This window comes from Thunnus thynnus, chromosome 6 (assembly GCF_963924715.1).
Source record: "Thunnus thynnus chromosome 6, fThuThy2.1, whole genome shotgun sequence".
In the NCBI taxonomy this organism is placed as follows: Eukaryota; Metazoa; Chordata; class Actinopteri; order Scombriformes; family Scombridae; genus Thunnus; species Thunnus thynnus.
Window position 1 is genome coordinate 5,220,120 of NC_089522.1, and position 21,836 is coordinate 5,241,955.

The window sequence follows — 21,836 nt, forward strand, 5'->3', positions numbered from 1 at the left end:
GACCAGGTATATTACAGTAACGTTTTAATATGACTGATTGTAGAGTATTCGCCAGGTCCAATAAATGGGGTGACATGATAAACAACTTTAGATTAAGGCTACAGACAGACAATTGTGAATGGCTCATATCGAAAGGCACATGACAACCCCAAACACGTGTTTCTTAAAATAAACGAACCTCTGCAGTCGGCTGGCTAACTCACCACGTAACATGCTAACAACTCTGGAGACGTGAAGCTGCATTGTTAAGCTTGTTAGCTGGCTAATGAACATCAACCATGTTTATATTACATATGTTGTACTGATTGCCGAATAAAATGGCTGATTTAGCGGTTGTCCTTTGTCATCTGACTGCCTGTGTTAGCTACTTGCTGTTGCTATGTTGAGGAAACGAGGCAAGGCTTAACGTCAGTGTAGTTAACGGTGAAGCCGTGTGCTTTTTTGTAAGACATGAGTGTTTACTTCTCATTCAGCCTTGTGGTAGTTGTTTGAAAACATGCTCCTGGTTATATGTAAGCTGGGAAACACTCTCCGCCCCCGTGTTTGTGTGCATGTCACAAACAAAGCAGATTGTCATTACTAAACTTTACTCACTGGTAGACACACAGCACATCGTGATGCCGGACAATCATGTATATTGCTGTCAATTTCTCCTCCCCATTATTAAAGGTCTCTCTGTCCTCTTCCTTAGGTCCCCTGCCCCTCCTAGCCTTCCTGATTCTGTTCTGGGAGAGTTCAGACTAGTATCATCGCCAAGATAGCCGGGCCAGGTAGGAAGAGGCACACCTCAGATCCAGACCCCAGCAGCGGTAGTGATTCCGGGGACGGGCGGCCTGTTAGTGCCAAGTGCCTGAAGATGGCCAGTAGCGGCGGTAGCGGTGTGGCTGGTAGTGAGACAGCGGGCCGTCGCAGTGGGGCTCAGCATCAGCAGAGAGGAGGCTGCGGTAGGGACAACAGCTCAGAGCTGTCCTCCAGTAAAAAGAAGCAGAAGGACAGGGCTAACCAGGAGAGCAGAGAGGCCAAGAGGGCGGCAGCAGCAGCCGCCGCGGCAGCAGCTGATGGAGTTATTGCAGAGGTCAAGAAAGGTAAGTATGGCTAAAAGTGTTGCAACCAGTAAAACATTTGTTACTGATTAATTTACAGATTATTTGTTGTGTTAATTGGCTACTTGGAGATTAAAATGGAATAACGTGTTATAACCACACCACAGTATAGATATTGTTTACAATTCAGTGTAGTACATGATGCAAATATAAGTGCATTTCAGTTATTGCAGTTTGAAATACACTGAGGTGTATAGGCCTGTTTAACAATAGGCCTTTTTACAGCAGACATTGACTTGTTATAGTAGGAAAAGTCCAGGTGTTAATAATAACATTTGTCAGTAGAGTCACTGCCTTTTTTAGCAGCATTATTGTACACAGAGTAAGGCAGGATAACACCATGACAGGCTGTAAACTTTTACAAACATTCTTGTCTCAAAATGATCTAACTACTTAACTGAAACGGTAACGGGGAACAGTGTGACATAGAGCAGCACATTGCTCGTTTCTGTTCGCTGCGACAATGCTCTCGGCTTCAGTGCTAAATATGAGTGATGTCATAAAAACAACTTTTGAACCAGATGCTGGTACAACTTCCACTACTGTCAAGTGTGATTGACTGATTTTATAATTGAACTATTACAAGAATGCACACTTTTTATTTTTCTGACTGTGTGGAAAAGTGTTGGTTTCATGTCATAGATGATGAACAAAGGCAGTAAAACATGATCAGCAGAACCGGAGATAGCATGTTTTTGTTTATTCCAAGCATTCATCTTCCTTGTCAAAACCTGAGGGGTGTACTACGAAGCAAGTTCAACATACCCAGGCTTTCTTTGTGTGAGCTGGCTCGACGAACCCTAAACTCGCGATCAGAGATAAGTGGTATCACGATGGTGGATATGAACTTTCTTTGTTAACCCGGGCTTTCTGCTTCAGGCTCTGTGCACGTCCCCATGAAAGGGTGTGTTTGGCGCGTCATTTGACTCTTTTTCTGCACAAAATGGAAGTATCGCATGCCGCCTTCTTCAGTCAGGAAGAACAGGTCAATACATTATCACAGCAAAAAGCAACGCTGTTGCTGCAAATGAGATGAGAGATGAATGCTGGCAGAAAATTGCTGATCGTGTAAATTCATTAATAAAACACTAATTCATTAATTTATTAATTATGTAATTAGTTTATATACTTATTTTACCACTCAATGCACTCTACGTGCCTCCCACATCCAAAGCTTTTAAACTTTAAACTTGATGCTGCAGATTTAAACATTATACTCAAGAAGTGCATTTAGGGTCTGACTCTGTCCCATAACGAGGGACAAGTGGAAATCACTTTAGGTTTTGGCCAAATTTGGCCAACAAAGTGAAATTAATGTTATAGACTGAATATTATCTGTGATAAATACCAATAGACAATTTTATTTTATTTTATTTTTGTTCTAAGTATTTCTTCATTAGTTTTCTGTTTTTTTTTTAATTATTTGAAATACAGTTTGATCTATTGTAACAAAATCCCATCCCGCAAGTAACCCTAACCTCTTGCACGATTACAAATTTACAATATGACATATCAAATCAATGATAAGTATGATAAAAGACTAATCAGTTTTCTAATCACTGTTCTAATAGCTGCAGTACCAGCAGTGTTAAACGGACTTGGCAGCAAATCAGGTAGTTAGGTAGTTTATTGCCAATTTAAGCCGAAACGCGGAACATTACCTGCTCCGGACCAGGTTAAGTTTGCAGCATAAGTTACCATGGTGATCTAGCCAGGTTAAAAGAGAGCCACCTTCGTGACATTTGAAAACCCTGACTTTAGGCTCAACATACCTCGCTAACCCACTAATCTCGCTTCGTAGTACACCCCTCTGGCACCAGCATTACCCACATTGCAACTTGCCTCGATTTTGTGTTATGCTAGTAGCGACTAACGTAGCCTGAAGGGGCTAGCCTCAAGTAGAGATAAGGAGTGTGCTACAGAGGGCTGGTAACCTCACTTCTTCCTAGCTCCACATCCCCACATTTTTTTCAATTTCATTGATTTCTCAGTGACATCACTTGTTAATTTGTCTGACTCCACATAGCTCCCTCTGGAACCCCAAAAGACTTTATTTACATGTCTTGCATTGTCTCATGAGGTTTCTAGACACATTTTATAGGTGCAGTGATTATTTTTGAAATTGTCATACATACTTGATTTATTCACACCACTGTTGTGCTCAAAATAAAACTGCTTGTCAGTTATGAATATGAAATTGACACATCTTGCAGCTATTAGATGTCAATTCTGTCAAATGTTGGATGTTGCCAACCCCTCCTACTTAACTACAGTTTCCATATATTGAGATCTCATTTTGTGAATAATACAACTAAAACTTGTAACCAATTAATTAATCCCAGGTGCTAATACAAAGCCTATGACTGGGTCATTTTTGAGAAAGGTGTCTATATAGAGATCACAGTCATGGGTGTTTTATGGCTGACTGTAAATTCTATTATTCATTAACACATTTATAATTTAGGATTGTGTTACATGAGAATGCAACAATTTCTGCATATTTTGATCTGTCAAATGTTCTTCTACATAAGACAATAACACGCTTTGGTTACTCAGGAGGAGCTCTTTGTACATACCATACCAACACCATGTTTCATTTTACAGTCATGTGTGATCACCATCGTGTGTAATAAACAACACGGAGTCTCTTGCTATTCAATAGTTTCGATATTTTCCTTTTGCTGTTAATTTTATTCCTTTCAGCCTGAAAGCTTGTTTGATGGCCACTATGCACATACTGTACTTTCTGTTTATTATGGGGTGTGTGTGTCTCATTGAAAGTATTTTTTTAGTCTGCAATTTACATACGTGTGTGTGGATGTGGATCACAGCTTTCCTCTATACAGTTTCATTCCTGTCATTGTAGCACTGGTGGCTAAATGTGCATTTAAGTGTACGAGGAGGAAAGTTGCCATCCAGAGGTGGATTTTTTTCTATTGTGTTTTTATAAATGACCCCACACATGCATTTGACAATAAGAACATGTTAATGTTTCTTTGTTCCAACATCTGTGTCTAGTGGTAGGCTCAGTAAACCCAGCTTTATGTTTTTAGAGATACATGAAATGTTGTATGCAGTTACAAATTGTGTAGGACAAATCCTAATTTAGTGAAAGAAAGGAGGGGAACTATATGTTGCGCTGACTGACCACTGAAGTATTTTATAGGTATTAAATTATTCTGCATTAATCCTTGCACAGGACTTCCAAAATGATTTGTAGTTTCCCCTTTGCTTAAGGCATCTATCCTTGTATTTTACTCCCTGAACACTTTGTGCTTCTTTGAAGCCGAAACAAATATGCTTGCTAATCCCCGTAGGTGTTAAATGGAAAACAACCTTACTTCCTCATCCTTTATTTCTCCTGCACAGGAGTCATTACAAGTTTGAGATGTAAATGACTGAAAATTGTAATTGAGTTGCTTCATGTAATGAATATGCCTGACACTGGTTAATCCCTGGAAGTAGATATCCTGGTGCAAGAAATACAGTTGTGTGCAAAAGTTTGGACACCCCTTGACAAATAACACATTTTGGTGATTTTTTTTTTAATTGAAAAGATGTAAAAACAGTCTCTCTAGGATATGAAAAAACATAGTTACTTTTCATGTCATAAATTGAACAAAACTAAGTAAATAAATAAAAACATCATTGTGGCATTTGCAAAGGTTTGGGCACCCTAAGAGTTCCAAAGTCTTAGATTCTTTTTATAAGGTCTCAGACTTTAATCAGCTTGTTAGGCCTTAGGCATGTCAACAACTGTCATTAGGAAATGTCAGCTGGTGCCAGTTTCAAAGCTTTACAAATACTTGTGCGAACACTCTGCAACCATGGGTTCCTCTAAGCAGCTGTAAAAATGAAAGTTATTGATGCCCACAGTGCAGGGGAAGGCTGCAAGAAGATAGCAAAACATTGTCTGCTTGCAGTTTCCACAGTGCGCAATGTAATTCAGAGATGGCGGTTTAGGGAAACTGTGGAGGTCAAGATGAGATCTGGAAGACCAAGAAAACTCGGAGGGAACTGCTCGTATGCTGGTCAGAAAGGCAAATCAAAACCCCCCGTTGACTGCATCCTCATCATAAAATTCAGTATAAATCAAGTGAAAAGTAGGGTCATTTTCTCTCAGACTTCCATACAATAGAACTTAGGGCTGCTCGATTATGGCAAAAATCATAATCACGATTATTCTGGTCAATATTAAGATCACGATTATTTAACACAATTACTCATCGACTCACGGAACAGAAATGCTTCCATTTTATTCATTTATCAATCCACACTCCAAGACATGCATGAGTGACGCGCATCTCATGGAGAGACGTTTTTTAAGCTCCCAGTCTATTTCTGTCGCATTTAGTGAAGCCTGATCTGCACAGACAGCTGTTTAAATCACACAAATATACTGTTGTATCTACATTGATTAATCTAAGCACCCAGTCTGTCTGTGAGCTGCCTGTTTCACTACAGGCAGATTCCCCTTACTCGCCATGGTGAGCGGGGAAATAAAATCACTGAATCAATAAATACAAACACTGCTGATTTCTTCCCGTGGAGCCGACATGAAAACTATTTTGGTTCAGTAAATTTCTGCTGTCAGTCAGCTTGGTGAAGGCAGTTTGCCCAGCCAGCTCCCCAGGAGCTGCAGCTGACAGACAGCTGGCTCTGTGTCACTGAACGCAGGTCAGAGTTGGTGTGGGTTGAACAGATAGAGCGTGCTCACATGCTGCTGATGTCCCGCTTACTATGGATTCCCAGTGAGAGTGAGTTTGGGCTTTTAGGAAGGGGTGAAAGTGCACAACTTTAAAGGAAAGGGGTGCGCTGGATTTATAACATAAGATACTCCGCGAAAACAGAGTGCAGCACAATTATCATTTTATTTCTATTATCTTGTTTTCATAATTGTTGAAAGCCAAAATCGTAATTGAAAATAACACTCAATTAATCGCCCAGCCCTAATAGAACTTCTCTTTGCAACCAGTGGAGTTGCCCCCTTCTGGCCATTAGAGAGAAGGCAGGTTTTAAGTCACCTCTGCATTGGTCCCATTTTTCAGACCCGGAGCTTCCCGCTTGTTCTGGACATAATACATAGTTTTTGATACTTTTTCTCTGGTCATGAAGTCAGCCATTTTGGATTTCGTGTGGCAATTTTCATTTTCCAAACACAAGTTTGAGGCCTTTAGGACATGCAAAACGAAACTTTGCATCCATCTAGTAAGTATTTAGCATTTTTGAGGCACTAGGAGTGTTCAAACTCAAAACTGCACATGCATCAGATGTGGCGTAACTTGATAACTGGTATGGGTCTTAGGCTTAGGTGTGGCAAAATGGCTCAAGGGCGCCCCCTAGAAAGTTTCAAGTCAAAGCGCCCACCTTTAAATTTGACTTAGATGTACAGAATTTGGTAGGCAGAGGTAAAATCCATGGAAATGGGTATCGATGTCAGTTGCCCTCTGGTAAATGTATTGTTGGATCAATATTAAACTTATGTAGTATTGCCTACAGGCAACAGGAAATGGAGCCTAAATGACACATAGTTCATCTAATTTATATACAATTTCCAATATGTCATCTCCAGGGCCATGTACTGCACACAGGAAATAATATTTTACCCATTCACATAGTGTCTGATAATCCTGAAAATTCAGAGCAGTGTCAGCTGACCTCCAGTAGCAGTGCCATGGCTGCCACTCCCTCCAAAAGGCATGAGGTGCTAGGGCCCGTTCATCTCTGCTTGTGGCTTTAATATGCACTCATTGGCCACTTCATTAGGTACACCTGTGCAATCTAATACACTTCAATACAACAGCTCTGCCATGAGGTCTACATTTACAAAGCTTATACATTTTCAGTTTTTGTTGAAATTGTCACATGATAATTCTATTTTATGTTTATTATCAAGGTTGTAGTGGCTGGTGGTGTTGGTGATGTACTGGGGTGCATTATATTGAACGGTGCTCCTAATATTTTTTCCACTCCAATAACATACTTGAGGGGGGCAAAATATTAGGAACACTTCAATGCACTCCAGTACACCACAACATAAAATAGAACTATAACCTTTCTGACAATGTCAATAAAAACTGAAAATGTATAAGCTTCATAAAAGTAGAATTTATGGCAGAGCTGTTGTATTGCATTACATTAGATTGCACAGGTGTACCTAATGAAGTGACTGAGTGTATTTTATATTTGAACTATTGCAGTGATTAGCCAATTTATTGATTAGTCAATCGATAGAAAATGAATCAGCGACTATTTTTATAATTAAATAATCATGACAATTTTCAAGCAAAAATGCCAAACATTTGATGTTTTCATGTTCTCAAATGTGAGAATTAGCTACTTGTCCTTGTCTTACATTATAGTAAATTGAATATTTATGGATTTTGGACTGGTGGTTGGAAAAACATGACGTCCTCTTGTGCATCACAGTTTCCTATGCTATTTTTGGAAACAATCATTGATTATTGAAAAAAAATTGGAAAATTAATCAGTAATGAAAATATACATCATTTGGAGCCCTAGTTTTAAAACTGTGAAGCAAAGCTCAAATCAACCCAACTCTGAATACCTTGAGTGAAACAGGTGCATCTTTCAATCTATAGTTGTTATGTAACAGCTGTAATACATAGATTGCACAAACTAAATATGGCATGGTATCTGTGGTCGTTATCTTCGCCACGTGCCACTTTACACTTGTGTGTGGAATTAGTTTGCGTATCCAACATGTCTTACATGGAGGCATATACTTATCTATTTCAATAGCTTGCTTGAATATGTTGTATTATAGGTTGGAGAGATTGAAGTTGCCTTAATAATGGATCTCACATTGAACACAACACATCACGATAGAGTAGGGGGTGTGCAATATGATATTATATCATGTACTATTGAAATGTCTCCACGATCTGCCTTTACAGAGAGGTTGTTAATATTGTGCTACAGTGCACATTGTATCAGTTCAGCTCCGTGACAGAGTGCAGTCTGATAGCAGGAGACTAACGGGTAACATCACTGACATGGCGAGCGCCTTGCACCACATCTCCAATCTGCTGGTTAAATCTACAGTAGATTTTTAATGTCGTGCTAGGAAGCTCACCTGCTGCACATTATGTTTGTTAAACTGACAGCTGGGCTGCAGTTAAATGCCATTGTTTAGGGTTTACCTCGCCTGCTAACTGGTAGCACTAACTTCTGTTATTCTGTGAGCTACTGTGATGTCAGCTCAGGTGTACTGTGTTGGTGCCTTCCACATCCTGCTAGTCATCCAAAACAACACACTAATGCTAATGAAGCATCATCTGTTTGCTTTTCAGCTGTGAAATTAGTTTGGTTGTACTGTTAGTTTGGTTTCCCATGGCAATATTCATTTTAAACAAGGCCAAAATACTTTTTAATGCAGCTTTGCACACCTTTTATTTATTTATGGAATTGTTTGTATTTTAATGTAATTTTATATCTGTCTTTTATGTGTGTATGTTTTTATGTTGTTTGTGAGCCCCTAACCTAAGAGAAATTTCTATGGTTATGTGATAGACGACAATAAAATTTTTTGAATCTTGACTCGAGTACCGTATGGTAACTTGCACAATGGTCTTAAAAACCAATATGAAAAAGAGTCGTGATAAGATTGTGGACTGTGGATTGTGAACCTGTCTGAAAAAAATCACGATACATTTTTGCCATATTGCCCACCCCTACGCTAGATCACTTATATAATCAACTGCAAACTGCACCAGTATGGATACCTGTTATTGGATCGATGCAGCCTTTGATACAGGTTCACTCCATCAAGCGAGGTGTGATGTGTACTGTCTGTTGCCACACTGAATATGACAGAAAGGAAGTTTGTATAGTAACATAAACTATGTTACTTCTTGCTTAGGCATTGAACACAAATACGAGAGAGGACTGGGCTGTGTGTTTTGATTCATCAGTGCTATAAGTGTGTACCCTTTACTTTGTTTGGGTGCATCTATGCTTTATCATGCTGTCTCTGTTTTGATGCTGGTATAGTTTCTCAGTAGACGGTTGCGTGTGTTAGTGTTTGTGTTGTTGGTTGCGCATAATGCTGAAGTGCTGTAACCCTAGCTGAGAGAGTGTCAGGCCCTAATCTGGGAAACCTGGCTTTGTCAAGGTCATGAGAATGCCCTGACACTCTCTTTCTCTGCCTCTGTACCATCCTTTTTTTAAAAATACACCAGAACCAACTCTGTTCATACACATCAGTCATCCTTTAAACTGTGTCTCACTTTGCTATTAGCTGCGCTCTTTTTCATGTGTCATAATTGTCAGACTGAGTATAAAACAATTCTCACTGGTAGGAATATTATTAGAGGTATTAGAAATGGTTGGGGTTGACAGACCAATTGTTATCATTGCCTGTACTGCAAACATTGTTTATACTGATTGAGATTTGATACTCATATTCTGTTATCAACCATATGTGGTGTAATGCATCTAATAGGTTTTCGGTACATTCAAAGACTAATTTATAAGCGTGGATAAAAACCTGAGCCATTATGATTGCTTTCAGGGCCACTGATAACATTAAAATGCAGTTATGTAATTATTGCTCTTACTCTAATGAGGCAATAATTTTATTTGGGTGTTAATTAGACTTTGGCCCATATACATTTTCCTCCCATATCATCCCCAGACTGACACAGATATTATACAAAACACTATAGGACACTGTACAAAACAGTGAAGGAAACCATTAAAATAGGTATCTTACATAGCAGGGTATAATTTCTTAATGCAGAGATAAATAAACTATCTTTTTAAAAATTGGATTGGTTCACTTCATTTTAATGTAAACCTACCTGAGTGGGTGTCCATTGTTTGTCATTGCAATAATAATAATTATTATAATAAAAACTTTTTATTAAAATATAGTTTTACTCATGTGAATCTGCATTAGTAGCCTGGTCATGAGAGCACACTGTGGCGTGTCTTTACTGGAAATACAACTGTCACCAGCTGGGAGGGATTGGGTGTTGCTTGTGACCTTTCTAGAGCGATTAAGTGAGAGTGAGACTGGGGGAAAGAGAGAGAGAGTGAAGAGGGCAAGGTGGGAAAGTTGAGGCTCTCTAGTTGTTGTTGTAGACAAAATCGGAATACGAGTGTGCACACGATCCATACATTACTTCTGTGCTAGCTTGGAATCTGGAACTCTCTGTACTTCATGGATGATGTTTTATTTTCAAACACAGCAACAACTTTGAGGCCACTATGAAAAATGGTATTACAGTGGATTACTTTGGCTTTCATGTTTTGGGATATTTTTCTGCATTTGAATCTGCCTTTCAAAGTGCATGCGTGGCTTGGTAGTATGTTTTGTTACACTGATCATGGTTGATCATTTGCTTTCATGGAATAGTTTATTCGGCATACTGTTTGTGTGGCACGGATAATTTTAGATGTCCCCTCTGTGACTGAATTCACTGTACTCTGCCTGTCTGTGCATGAGTGCTCTGGACTGACCCACTTGAGCACATGAGTGCAATGTTATGGCCTGTGTGAATTTATGAGCAGGTGTTTCTCAGCATGTGTCTATATTCTCTCAGAGTAGCACATACATGTGTTCATATGTTCATCATTGGTCTTACTTATCTCCTGTTGTGCACTTTGGGTTTCTTCATTCCCTGTGTCCATATTTGCCAGATGGGATTGACTACTTTGTCTTTTAATTGATATTTTTAGGATTTGCAGTGGAAATTTTGCACAGGCAGTAGCCTGTGTAATATGTTTGAATGTATTCTAATGATAATAGTGGAAAGGGGAAGTGCATATTTCAATTTCCTTCTTTGGTTTTCACATTTGTGACTTTCTGTTCTGTTGTTTTTTTTTTTTTCTCAGATGTGTTTGTGGACTGGAAGCAGAACGCTAATGAAGTGATTGTCAGACTGCGCTGTGGGGAGGGGGTGCAGAGGATAGAGGATATCAACACAACCTTTACTGATACACACTGCCATGTGTGCTTCCCAGGTAAGTCATAGTAATGCATGCAACATAAACTCAAATGAATACATTCAAACAGTGGAGCATAAATGAAAGAAGTAGGTTTTAAAATAAAACCACAAAAGAACTGTTGTTGTTGTGCTTTTGTGTTTAGGCTTTAACCTTGATATGTAGCCATACATGTCTAACTCAGATATATGTTAAGATCTTGGTCTGACTGGTATATTTTATGTTTGCAGTATTTTTATGTATGGTTTATGTTGAGTGTATCAGTCCAGTTCTTCTCTAATAATGTGTGTGTGCATGTTTTCACTTTTCAGATGGAAGGCAGTGGAGCTGCCAATTGCAGGAGGAAATCGAGGCCTCATGTAGCAGAGTCCAGTACAAGGAGAAGGGAGGTTTCCTGCTGCTCATTATGCACAAGAAGATCCCCTTTCACATCTGGCCTTCACTTAAGGTTAGTTATGTACTACTGACCAACTAAATAATTGACAAAGAAATACGATGTCTTGTGGTATAGTCTGTCAAAGCTTGAAGGATTTCATAGAACCAGATGATCCTGTTTGCTCTGATATGAGCACATCTGTGTATTGTTATAATCTGCACTACTAATGTAGTATTTTGGCATAATATTGTATTATTTCATGAAAATGTGTCATTTGTTAGTTATGAGTAGGGATCATTTCTGGTTGCCCTGCAACCTTACCTCTGTCTTTATCTCCTTTGGTCTGTGCTTGTATTTGACCGAGGGTTTGAGCTCCTCCAACACACACAACACACACACACACACACACACACACACACACTCTTAGTGATAGTGATGGACTTAAGTCCGGAGTATTGATTATAGAGTAGTAAATTATAATGTCATTAAAATTCTAATGATATCCATCCCTATTCATAAGTAAGTAAGTAGTATTCACATCACTAAGTGGTTTTGTTTCGCTCTGCTCTGCTTCAGTCAAACAAGAAGGAAAAGGAGGCAGTACCCGCAGAGACCAAAAATGTAAAGGAACAGGAGACAAGGCATGTTGCTTTGCAATCATCAGAGAAACCCAAGCTGACCCCCTCACAGCCACAACTCCAGCCTCAGCCTCCCTCCTCACCTGCACACAGTGAGTCAAGGCGCAGCGGCAGCAAAGCTGATCGCGGTGTCAAGCGTTGCTTCAAAAACAAACAACCATGTGACATGGCCTCTGTCGGGGTGAAAAGTGGAGGTGGAGGCGAGTCAACCACCACCAGCAAGCCTGTCACAGTCATGAAAGGTGACCAGCTGCCTCAGGAACCCAGTGCCAAGCGCACCATTTCACGGCTGCCCAAGACCGCCATGGAGGCTACGTCACCGTCCCCTGACAGGGACACGCACTCTGTCAAGTCTACAGCAGCCAATGGTAAAGATTCACACATCCACCCGCCCGCTGGTCGGAGCCCGCAGACACAACGCAGAGATGGAGACAACAGAGCAGAGAGATTAGGCAGCGACCAGGAACATAAACCTGGAGTTGCTGTCGCTGTTGCCAGCCATACCAACAAAACTCAGGTGAGAAAAGTTGTTACGTATCCGTCGCGCATCTGAACGCTTCAGCTGGGTCGCTTTCATCACTCGCTTTCACACTGAATATTAGTCCCTGGATATATGATGTTGTATTTTGCGATGACACAGAACGGTATGACTCTCTGAAATGCAACAAAAAACCCTAATAGAACTACAAAATGTGATTTTAAATGGGGCTGAAGAGTGAAGAAGAAGTTGCAATTTTAATTATGACTTGGATAATTCAGTGTCTTAATCTGTTGGAGGTGAAGTTTTAGTTTGTGAGTGTTGATTTTGCCAGCTAGAATGATATTGGCAAATTTCCTCAATTTCCTTTTGTTCTCAGTCAATCAAATCCAAATAAACTATTAAAACTACTGTAGACCTGTAATTTCACTTATGGAAAAAAAAAATCATGATCACAGATAATTTCTTCAAATTGTTCAGCCCTATGATTTTAATAAGAGTACAGCCAATTAGGGTGGGCAATATGGCCCTAAAATAATATCATGATATTTCAAGGTATTTCTGCAATAATGATATTCTTCAAAATAGTGCTTCTGCTTAAGGTGGTGAAATAAGTTTGTTGTATTGCCCCCTTTTGTTGTTAGTCTTCTTGCACTGCTTACGTATTACAGTGGTTTGTTGTACATTGATCTTTGGTAACCAAACCACTTCCCCACTGGTGAAGTCGCTCCTCTTTTTGGGACTAACTCCTCCACTGTGGGGCTGGTACCAATGTTATTTTCACTTTTAGCAATGTTTGTTGTTGCTGTGCATAACGGTATGACATCATTACATCAACAAGTCAGGATATTCACAAAATGATTTTTTTTTTTATCTTATTAAAAATTATTCCAGTGTTATCGTAAAGCATAGGATATGGCACACCCCTACAGCTAATAATACTATCGGGCCTGTGTGGGCTTTACCTTTTCAAGTTTCCCTAGGGCTTGCAAGAGACTTGTAATTTCATTTAACATTATTGTGAACAGCAAACACCCTACCTTACTGTCTCTGCAAATGAACCCTGTGTTGGTGGTAAACCTCTGTCGCTATTCTTGAACAGTTTGGCTGACTAGGAGGAGTAAATCAGACAGAGATAACTGGACTGTGTCTTGGTGTGTGTAGTGAGGTGTCCTCACAGCGTCTGCTGTGGTTCTGGCACTTTGACGACCCTCCTCAAACAAGCTGCATCTTGCTAGACTCAAGAAAAAAAATGTTTCTGTAGTTTCTAATTGAATCTCTTGTTTAGTTTCTCTTGTACGATCCTATTTGTACTGGCTTATTTTACTGTTTCTTTACTTTACTGTTTTACTGATCACTTTCAGCCACATCAGAGCCGTGTTAAGTTACAGCTTCGCATTAAAAGCTTCCCACTGATGAACAAGCTAGCTTTTATTGTGAAGAAGTTATAGGAAAGGAAATGTGTTGCATAGCAGAGACTTGTTAGCATGGTGCTATTCTTCAATAAAAACATTCATTGAGTGTTTGTGAAAGACCACATATAAATACAGTATATTATATACAGAGGAATATGTAGATTCTCCCAAGTAAATCAAAATTTTCCTGAATACCAGTCATTCACTAATCCAACTGTTAGAAGCCTCAAACAACAAATAAGCAACTGGTTCCTTCAAATAAAGGGCAGTCTGTGTCTTTATCAACGCCCAGCCCTTGAATTATGTCTTAGAATTACATAAATGGTAATGGTAATCTTAAATTCTGCACTTTGTACTGTGCAATCCAGAACATCCTCAGGAGATTATCATGTAAAATTTATTGTGTCTTTTCTTATTCAGAAGGCAGAGAAGCAAAAGCAGTCTGAAGACACTGAGCACAGGTCTGAAACAACTACACGCGGCATTGAAAGCCAACCAGCAGCTCCCGTTAGCACCAGTGACTGCCTCAAACCTGTCAGCTTCAACAACAAAATGGACTCGGCTTCTCCAGAAAGGCAGGGAGATAGAACTGACTCTGAGACAGAGAAAAAGCCTGTTGAGCAGGAAACAGAGCAGGATACTCTCATCCGCCAGCAGCTGGGATCAAGAGAGGCAAGCACAGCACTAGCTGTTGCCGTGGAACCTGGTCTAACCCAGAGGCAGGGCAGCTGTGATGGAGAGGAGAAGCGGGACCAGTCGAAAGAGGAGCCACCCCTGGAAATGAAGCAACAGGAAGGTTAGTCAAAAAGATTTTGTAATGCAGAGGGTCTCAGGGTTGGATTATCTTATACATATTTGTTATCTTTTATTGTTTGACTGTAAGACTCTAAGAGATCAAGAGTTTGATGGAAAAACAATGGGTACATCCCAAAATTCAGCACCTCTAAACATTTTATTTTCACCCTGGTTATAAATCCCAGACGGCTTATCTTTACCGTAGATGAGGATCCACACACATTGTGGCAGCTGTTGCTCAGGAGGTAGAGCGGGTCGTCCTTTGATGGGCAGGTTGGGACCTTGCATGGTAGCCCCTGTACCCATTCAGCATATGAATGTGTGTGAATGGGTGAATGTGATTCGTAGTGTAAAAGCGCTTTGAGTGGTCGGAAGACTAGAAAGGTGCTATACAAGTACAGTCCATTTACCATTTACCATTTCCTATGGGCACATAAAGCATCTTTTCACCCCCAGATTGACATGCAATTTATGAACAGACAATATATGTAGGTAAATGTAGCAATAACAAAATGCTTTATATTCACAGCCATGGTTTGTAGCTCTCTGTGTCATAGCATTGATTTATTCAGCAGCTAAATGTGTTTGTTGAGACCTGTAATAACTCCCTACAGCCCCAGAGCCAATGGTCAACTTGCAGTTTGTGAAGAACGATTCGTATGAGAAGGGTACGGACCTGATGGTGGTCAATGTTTACATGAAGGGGATCTGCAGGGACACAGCCAGGGTCATCTTCAGGGAACAGGACTTCACCCTCATCTTCCAGACAAGGTACTGCACATGAACATACTACAATTAAAGGATGGTAATGCTACTTTGGCACTCAACATACAAGTGAATGATTGAGATCTTTGTGCATCTTCCTTTATCCTCTTACAGTGATACTAACTTTCTGCGGCTTCATTCAGACTGTGGACCAAACACAGTCTTCAAGTGGCAAGTCAAACTCAGGTAACTGTTGCCATTCGTCACCAGTAGTATCATTTTAAAAATGTTTAAACGGGCAGTTGGAGAGAGCAGAATTTGCATGTTTTCTGGCGATGTGTTTCTAGTTGTTTCAAATACTTGGCCTAAATATGAGTTGTTAAACATTTATTTAGTGGCAATTTATCCTGCTTCACGTTATTGGAAAGTTATAAATGTCTTTAAAACATTTGTTGTATTAAAATCATTCTTCATTCTTTCATTCTGACCTGTCCATGTTTCTCTGTCTTGGCTTCAGGAACCTGATCCAGCCTGAACAGTGCAGCTACTCCTTCACCCCGTCCCGACTGGACATCACCTTAAAGAAGAGACACAGCCAGCGCTGGGGGGGTCTGGAGGCCCCTGCCACACAAGGTCTGCTGCCAGGCTTCTACTTGTTAACATTATGTACTATAGATGTAGGTTTTTATCACATGAGGTGAAATGACATCCTCAATCTCAGTCATAAATGTAAAGAGATGCACATGGTTATGAAAACACATGATCTTAAAATCAACATACATTACATACACCTGTAGGAAAATTAAAACTATATTTTTAAACTTAAATAATTTATTTAAAGCTATAGTAAGTGTACTCAAAGAGCAGGTTTGATGTCAGTGTGGACTCTCCTTCACAAAAACAGGTGGCCTGTATACTTATGAGTTTGCATGAGAAGTCATACTCTTGTTACCGTTTACATTATTTTTTACTGTGTGTGTCTGAGGCATATGTATGTGTGCTTTCAGAGAAGTTCTCAATGGCAGGAATTTGAACTCTAGATATGGGTGCCAGTCTGCCCTGCCCTGTGGTCTGCAGATTGTGTGACCCTGTGCTTGATGACATTGAGAGCAAATGAAGAGGTTCAAAATAGGAGTAGAGAAGGGTTTAGTTATGGTTTATTTTACAGGTCCTTAATTTCCAAATAATTTTGTTTTCTTGAAAGAATATGGAACTGGGAAATAATTATAGGGACAGTCTTCATTTAGTTACATACAAGTCAGCAGAAACCATATGATCTATCAGCACTAGTATATAGATTAACTAAAGAGTAATGAGTTTAAATATCTGATTTAATGATTCCAAATTATGGGAATTATATAATATTTTACAGAAGACATCTTCATGAAAAGGTGTTAAATTGCTATATGTGACACACCACAGGTAATTACTATTCACATCCAGTGCTTAACAGTCTCTCCTATTTGACCTTCATCTTCTAACCACAAGCTGCATTCTCCTCTGTTTAAGGTGCAGTGGGTGGCGCCAAAGTTGCTGTGCCCTCCAGCCCTGCCTGCATGGAGAAAAGCCAGCCAGGCAGCAGCCAGCACAGCCTCCCAGCCAAGGACGAGCCTCCAAGGGTTGGAGAGGAGAAGCCAAAGGCTCCCAAGGCCTCATCCAGAGTGGAGGATGGCGGCCTGGATACTGTGGCTCCTCGCACCGTCTCTGAGCATGTTGCCATCACCAAGCCAGAGCCCACTGTCACGGTGGTGAGTTGAAAAACAGATGTTTTGTTGTTTGATCATGCTTAGTTTTGGGAAGTGCTGTACAGGGTTAGAAACATGATCTAACAGCTGGTAGACAGAAGTGAAGGTGAAAATCCTCTTGGTCTAATTTGTAGACTGGTTGTGTGTATGTTTCCTGTCTCAGCCTAAGCCTACCTGCATGGTACAGCCCATGACCCATGCACCCCCGGCCAGCAATGAGCGCCATGAAGAAGAGGAGGAGAAGAAGGTGTGCCTGCCTGGTTTTACAGGATTGGTCAACCTTGGTAACACCTGCTTCATGAACAGTGTCATCCAGTCCCTGTCCAACACCAGAGAACTCAGGGATTACTTCCATGGTAAAAAAAATGTATTTGAACAGTGCGTCTGTGCCTGACCCTTAATAAAATAAATCCAGACTAGTATTGGATATTGTAATGCCAAGTTGATCAAATTAGGTAAGCTCTTAATGTTGACCAGATGTGTAATTTATTTCACTGTTATGGTTTCATGCTGGTATGGTTTCATGTTTCATCCCTGTTGAGTTGATAGGAAATATAGCACGGTGTGTTTTCATTGGAGCTTGGATCCACAGATAATGCTGCCATATTAATTCTGGTTATCTTGGCTGCCTTTGCTTGTAGATAGTCCTAGGGACTGCTAACATGGACACAAAAGTGGTGCCAATTGGCCCACAGTGGCAAGTTTAATGAGGAGTTTGACTAGCTTTATCATCATAAGCCAGATTCAGTTTCTGCAATTCAAGCAGGTCAAACTGTGGAATAATTACTGCAAAATCTAGGTCACCTACTTCTTTGGACATGAAACCTGATATATTTAGACTGATAGAAAATAAATATCGTAAAGATGAGATATAGCAGGTGTAACTAAACATCACATACAAAAAATACAAAGAGCTATAGTATATATTTCTTACATCCAGTATAGCAAGAACCACTAGCAAACACAAGGAGGAGCCCCTGTACATTTAAAAAGGTCTTTCAAAACAAATGAAAGGTGTAACTGAAGTATTTTAGGCACTGTTTAAATGCTTTTATTTTGTTTCCATAATAATCCACATGACATCATTCTTAGATAATTTTGGTTAAGTTCTACTGTAATGTTTTTCCATGTGTCCCTGCTTATCCACCTATGACTTCTGTCATTGACTCCTGGTTCCATTAGTCTCATGCCTGTATGTTCTGTGTCCCTGCAGATCGAGCATTTGAGGCAGAAATCAACTGCAATAACCCGCTGGGAACAGGAGGCAGGCTCGCTATTGGCTTTGCTGTGCTGCTCAGGGCCCTTTGGAAAGGAACACATCATGCCTTCCAACCCTCAAAACTCAAGGTACACAAGCAGCAGCCTGAGATTTTCTGTTTGTGGAATATGTACTTAAACTAAAGTGTTTAAATGTCAGTGACTCCATGGATCAAATATTTAACATTCACTCTTCATTTAGGTGAAACTTGTTTATGCCAAATGTAGCCAGGACTATATGATCAGTATTTTTCCCTCTTCTCTCCTTTTCTTCATTAAATTCACAGGCAATTGTGGCCAGTAAAGCCAGTCAATTTACAGGTTATGCCCAGCATGATGCCCAGGAATTCATGGCTTTCTTGCTGGACGGGCTCCACGAGGACTTGAACCGCATCCAGAATAAACCTTACACCGAGACAGTGGACTCTGATGGTCGGCTGGATGAGGTAGGTGTTATTCTTAACTTTGAGGCATCTGGAAGTGGGCTGTGGAAGTGTGATTCGTGAAAAATAACAAAAACAAAGTAAAAAAACCCAAACTTTTTGGGATATTTATTACTGAAATAACAATTATGTAACTACCTCTCACGACTCTGTTTCAACTACAGTGTTTTTCAAACTTTTCCTGATGGTGTCTGTTGTCTCTTGGTGCAGGTGGTGGCGGAGGAGGCATGGCAGAGGCACAAGATGAGAAACGACTCTTTCATAGTGGACCTCTTCCAAGGCCAGTTCAAATCCAAGCTCGTCTGCCCTACATGCTCCAAGGTAACATTCTATAGCTTTCCGCAAAATATTTTACTTAAAAGTATGGCTGAATAAATGCTTTTTATTTTTTGCCTTGCTTCAGTGATGACTAACCTACTTCCTTTCACTTTCTCTTTACTCCTCTCTCTTCTTTTCATCTCTGTCTTCTTCAGGTGTCCATCACCTTTGACCCCTTCCTCTACCTGCCCGTCCCCCTGCCCCAGAAACAAAAGGTGCTGTCAGTTTTCTACTTTGCTAAGGAACCTCATAAAAAACCCATCAAGGTAAAATGTTGAATGGTTTCATTGTCATTGAACAGTTTAATGATATGAGAAAATGTAAAGATATCTTCCAAGTGAGCCACATTTGCATGTTCTTTGTGTATGTGTGTGTCAGTTTTTGGTGAGTGTGAGCAAGGAGAACTCCAGCACTGCTGAAGTCCTCGAATCCATCTCCAGGAGTGTGAGGGTCAAACCAGAGAACCTCAGACTGGCAGAGGTAAGATATTTTGCATATTAAAGGTTTCATACAGTGACAGATATTTCTAATAAGATTTGCACTGAATATTGGGCTTATTTTTTTCCCTCTCAGGTGGGGAAGAACCGCTTCCAGCGCATGTTCCTGCTGTCCCATTCCCTGGACACAGTGTCTCCCTCTGACATGCTGTTCTGCTTTGAGGTGCTTTCCAAAGACCTGGCTAAGGAGAGAGTTGTACTGCTCCGAGTGCAGCAGGTAATAAAAACCATGTTCTGATTATACATTTCTGGAACATGTTTTTTACTCCAGTGTTTACAGATATTAAAAGTGCTTTCTTTATCTCTATTTGCTCTACAGAGACTCCAGGTCCCCAACATCCCCATTTCAAAGTGTGCTGCCTGCCTGAAGCCTCCAGTGTCTGAGGAAGACAAGCTGAAGCGGTGCACTCGCTGCTATCGTGTCGGCTACTGTAATCAGTGAGTTGTGCTAGAAAATGCTGTCTAAACCTTGTACACATCAAAATTGTTTGAAAGAGTTTGGTTGTGGCAGAATGCTTTTTAATAAGAGACATTTTGTTCTCAAATTAAATGTAATAACTTTTTTATGAACATATTAACTCACATGTTCTCCCCTTCCCAGGGTGTGCCAGAGGACCCACTGGCCCAATCACAAAGGTCTGTGTCGACCTAACACAGAGAATGTGGGTCTGCCCTTCCTGGTCAGTGTGCCAGAGTCCCGACTGTCCTACACCCGCCTCACCCAGCTACTAGAGGGTTTCTCCAGGTACGCAGAAAGCCGCTGCTGTTCATCATTATGTATAAATATTACATTGCCCACACATTTCATTGTTACAGCTAAGTAAGATATTTGCTTTGACTCATCTTCATATAGAAGATGAGTCAAAGCAAAGAAGAAGTGTCGGCCTCGTGTCTCATTAAGTGCTTGACACAGCGTCATTTTATTTAAAAATCACAGCCAGAATCTGAATAGATTGAAACCAGGAACATTTCTGTAAAACTTTCAACGTGACACAAATGTGAATTGAATTCCGCCAGATAACTGTAGAGGCTGCAGCAGCACAAAGTTAAACACACATGGAGAGAGATTAAACACATGCACAAACAAAAGTTATGTTTACATTGAGTAAAATGTAAAACACATTGTGTGTATCCTTGAGGTCTTAACAAACATGTTAAGTGCGTGTCCTTTCTCATGGAGCAGAGAGAATCAAACCGCCAGTCTTCCGATTAGCAGACGACCCGCTCTACCTCCTGAGCTACAGCTGCCCCAAACATTTGAACATTTTGAAACCTGAATTGTTTACATTCATGTTAACTTGCTAAATCTTCTTCTTCCCTGTATTTGTTGGCACATTGCTGTGTTTGTTAGCGTGTTACAGCCACCTGTAGATCAGTGGAGTAGTATTACTGGTATATGCATGCATGCACAGTAAACAGAACAGGGGCCCACTCATAAGAATACAAACATCTTCTTTCTACTTAGGCCCTTTGCTCCAAGAATACAAACATACAAGAGAGTTAAATTGAATGGTTTCTTGTAAGAATACAAACATACAAGAGAGTTAAATTGGTATGCATTAGTTCATGTTTCAGATCAATACTAGGTTATAACTTAAACCGTTAATGTAATCTCCCCAAATTTCTCTCTGCAGGTTTTCCGTCAACGTGTTCCAGCCTCCTTTCCAGTCAGGCAGGACATCCCCCGAAACATCCCAGTGCCGGGGAGACCTGCCCCCAATGGCAGCAGGCTCTCCTGAAGGCCCTGGCTCAGGGGATGAGGCCATGGGAGGAAGCAGTACTGTGGCAGCAGGTGACTTGGAGCTGGAGACTCACTCGGCGCTCCCTGAATCCCAGGCAGAGTGTGCTCAGGCCTCAGCACTCCACTCTGGGGAGTCAGAATCCCTCTCCTCCTCCCAGACCTCACTCTCCACCACGCGGACAACAGACTCAGGATTCTCCGAGCCAATCTCCTCCACCTCCTGCTTCTCTCTGGACCCCCATGCTGAAAAAGAGACGTCCTGTGAGAAGTCAGTGCGGCCAGAAGGTGATAAGAACACTCCAGTTTTGCTCTCACAGTTACTTTTTGTCTCTACATCCTCTTATTTCTCCTTCTTG

At 40.6% G+C, this 21,836-nt stretch overlaps 1 protein-coding gene across 6 annotated transcripts in view; it reads left to right on the forward strand.

The window, feature by feature from the left end:
- Positions 1-21,836, forward strand: part of usp19 (ubiquitin specific peptidase 19) — a 32,096-nt gene that overhangs the window by 696 nt on the left and 9,564 nt on the right. For 2 of the 6 annotated variants that reach the window (XM_067591379.1, XM_067591377.1), the window contains exons 2-20: positions 692-1,085; positions 10,962-11,090; positions 11,384-11,520; positions 12,025-12,603; positions 14,400-14,775; positions 15,389-15,545; positions 15,654-15,725; positions 15,997-16,112; positions 16,995-17,227; positions 17,388-17,580; positions 18,438-18,571; positions 18,769-18,927; positions 19,135-19,245; positions 19,398-19,508; positions 19,621-19,722; positions 19,816-19,956; positions 20,059-20,177; positions 20,341-20,484; positions 21,374-21,765. In XM_067591379.1, the coding sequence (XP_067447480.1) occupies positions 857-1,085; positions 10,962-11,090; positions 11,384-11,520; positions 12,025-12,603; positions 14,400-14,775; positions 15,389-15,545; positions 15,654-15,725; positions 15,997-16,112; positions 16,995-17,227; positions 17,388-17,580; positions 18,438-18,571; positions 18,769-18,927; positions 19,135-19,245; positions 19,398-19,508; positions 19,621-19,722; positions 19,816-19,956; positions 20,059-20,177; positions 20,341-20,484; positions 21,374-21,765 (3,634 nt within the window). In that variant the 5' untranslated portion in view covers positions 692-856. Of the gene's footprint in view, positions 1-691; positions 1,086-10,141; positions 10,345-10,961; positions 11,091-11,383; positions 11,521-12,024; positions 12,604-14,399; positions 14,776-15,388; positions 15,546-15,653; positions 15,726-15,996; positions 16,113-16,988; positions 17,228-17,387; positions 17,581-18,437; positions 18,572-18,768; positions 18,928-19,134; positions 19,246-19,397; positions 19,509-19,620; positions 19,723-19,815; positions 19,957-20,058; positions 20,178-20,340; positions 20,485-21,373; positions 21,766-21,836 lie in introns of those variants that run through there. The other 4 variants (XM_067591375.1, XM_067591378.1, XM_067591376.1 and 1 more) reach the window with 3 other exon arrangements.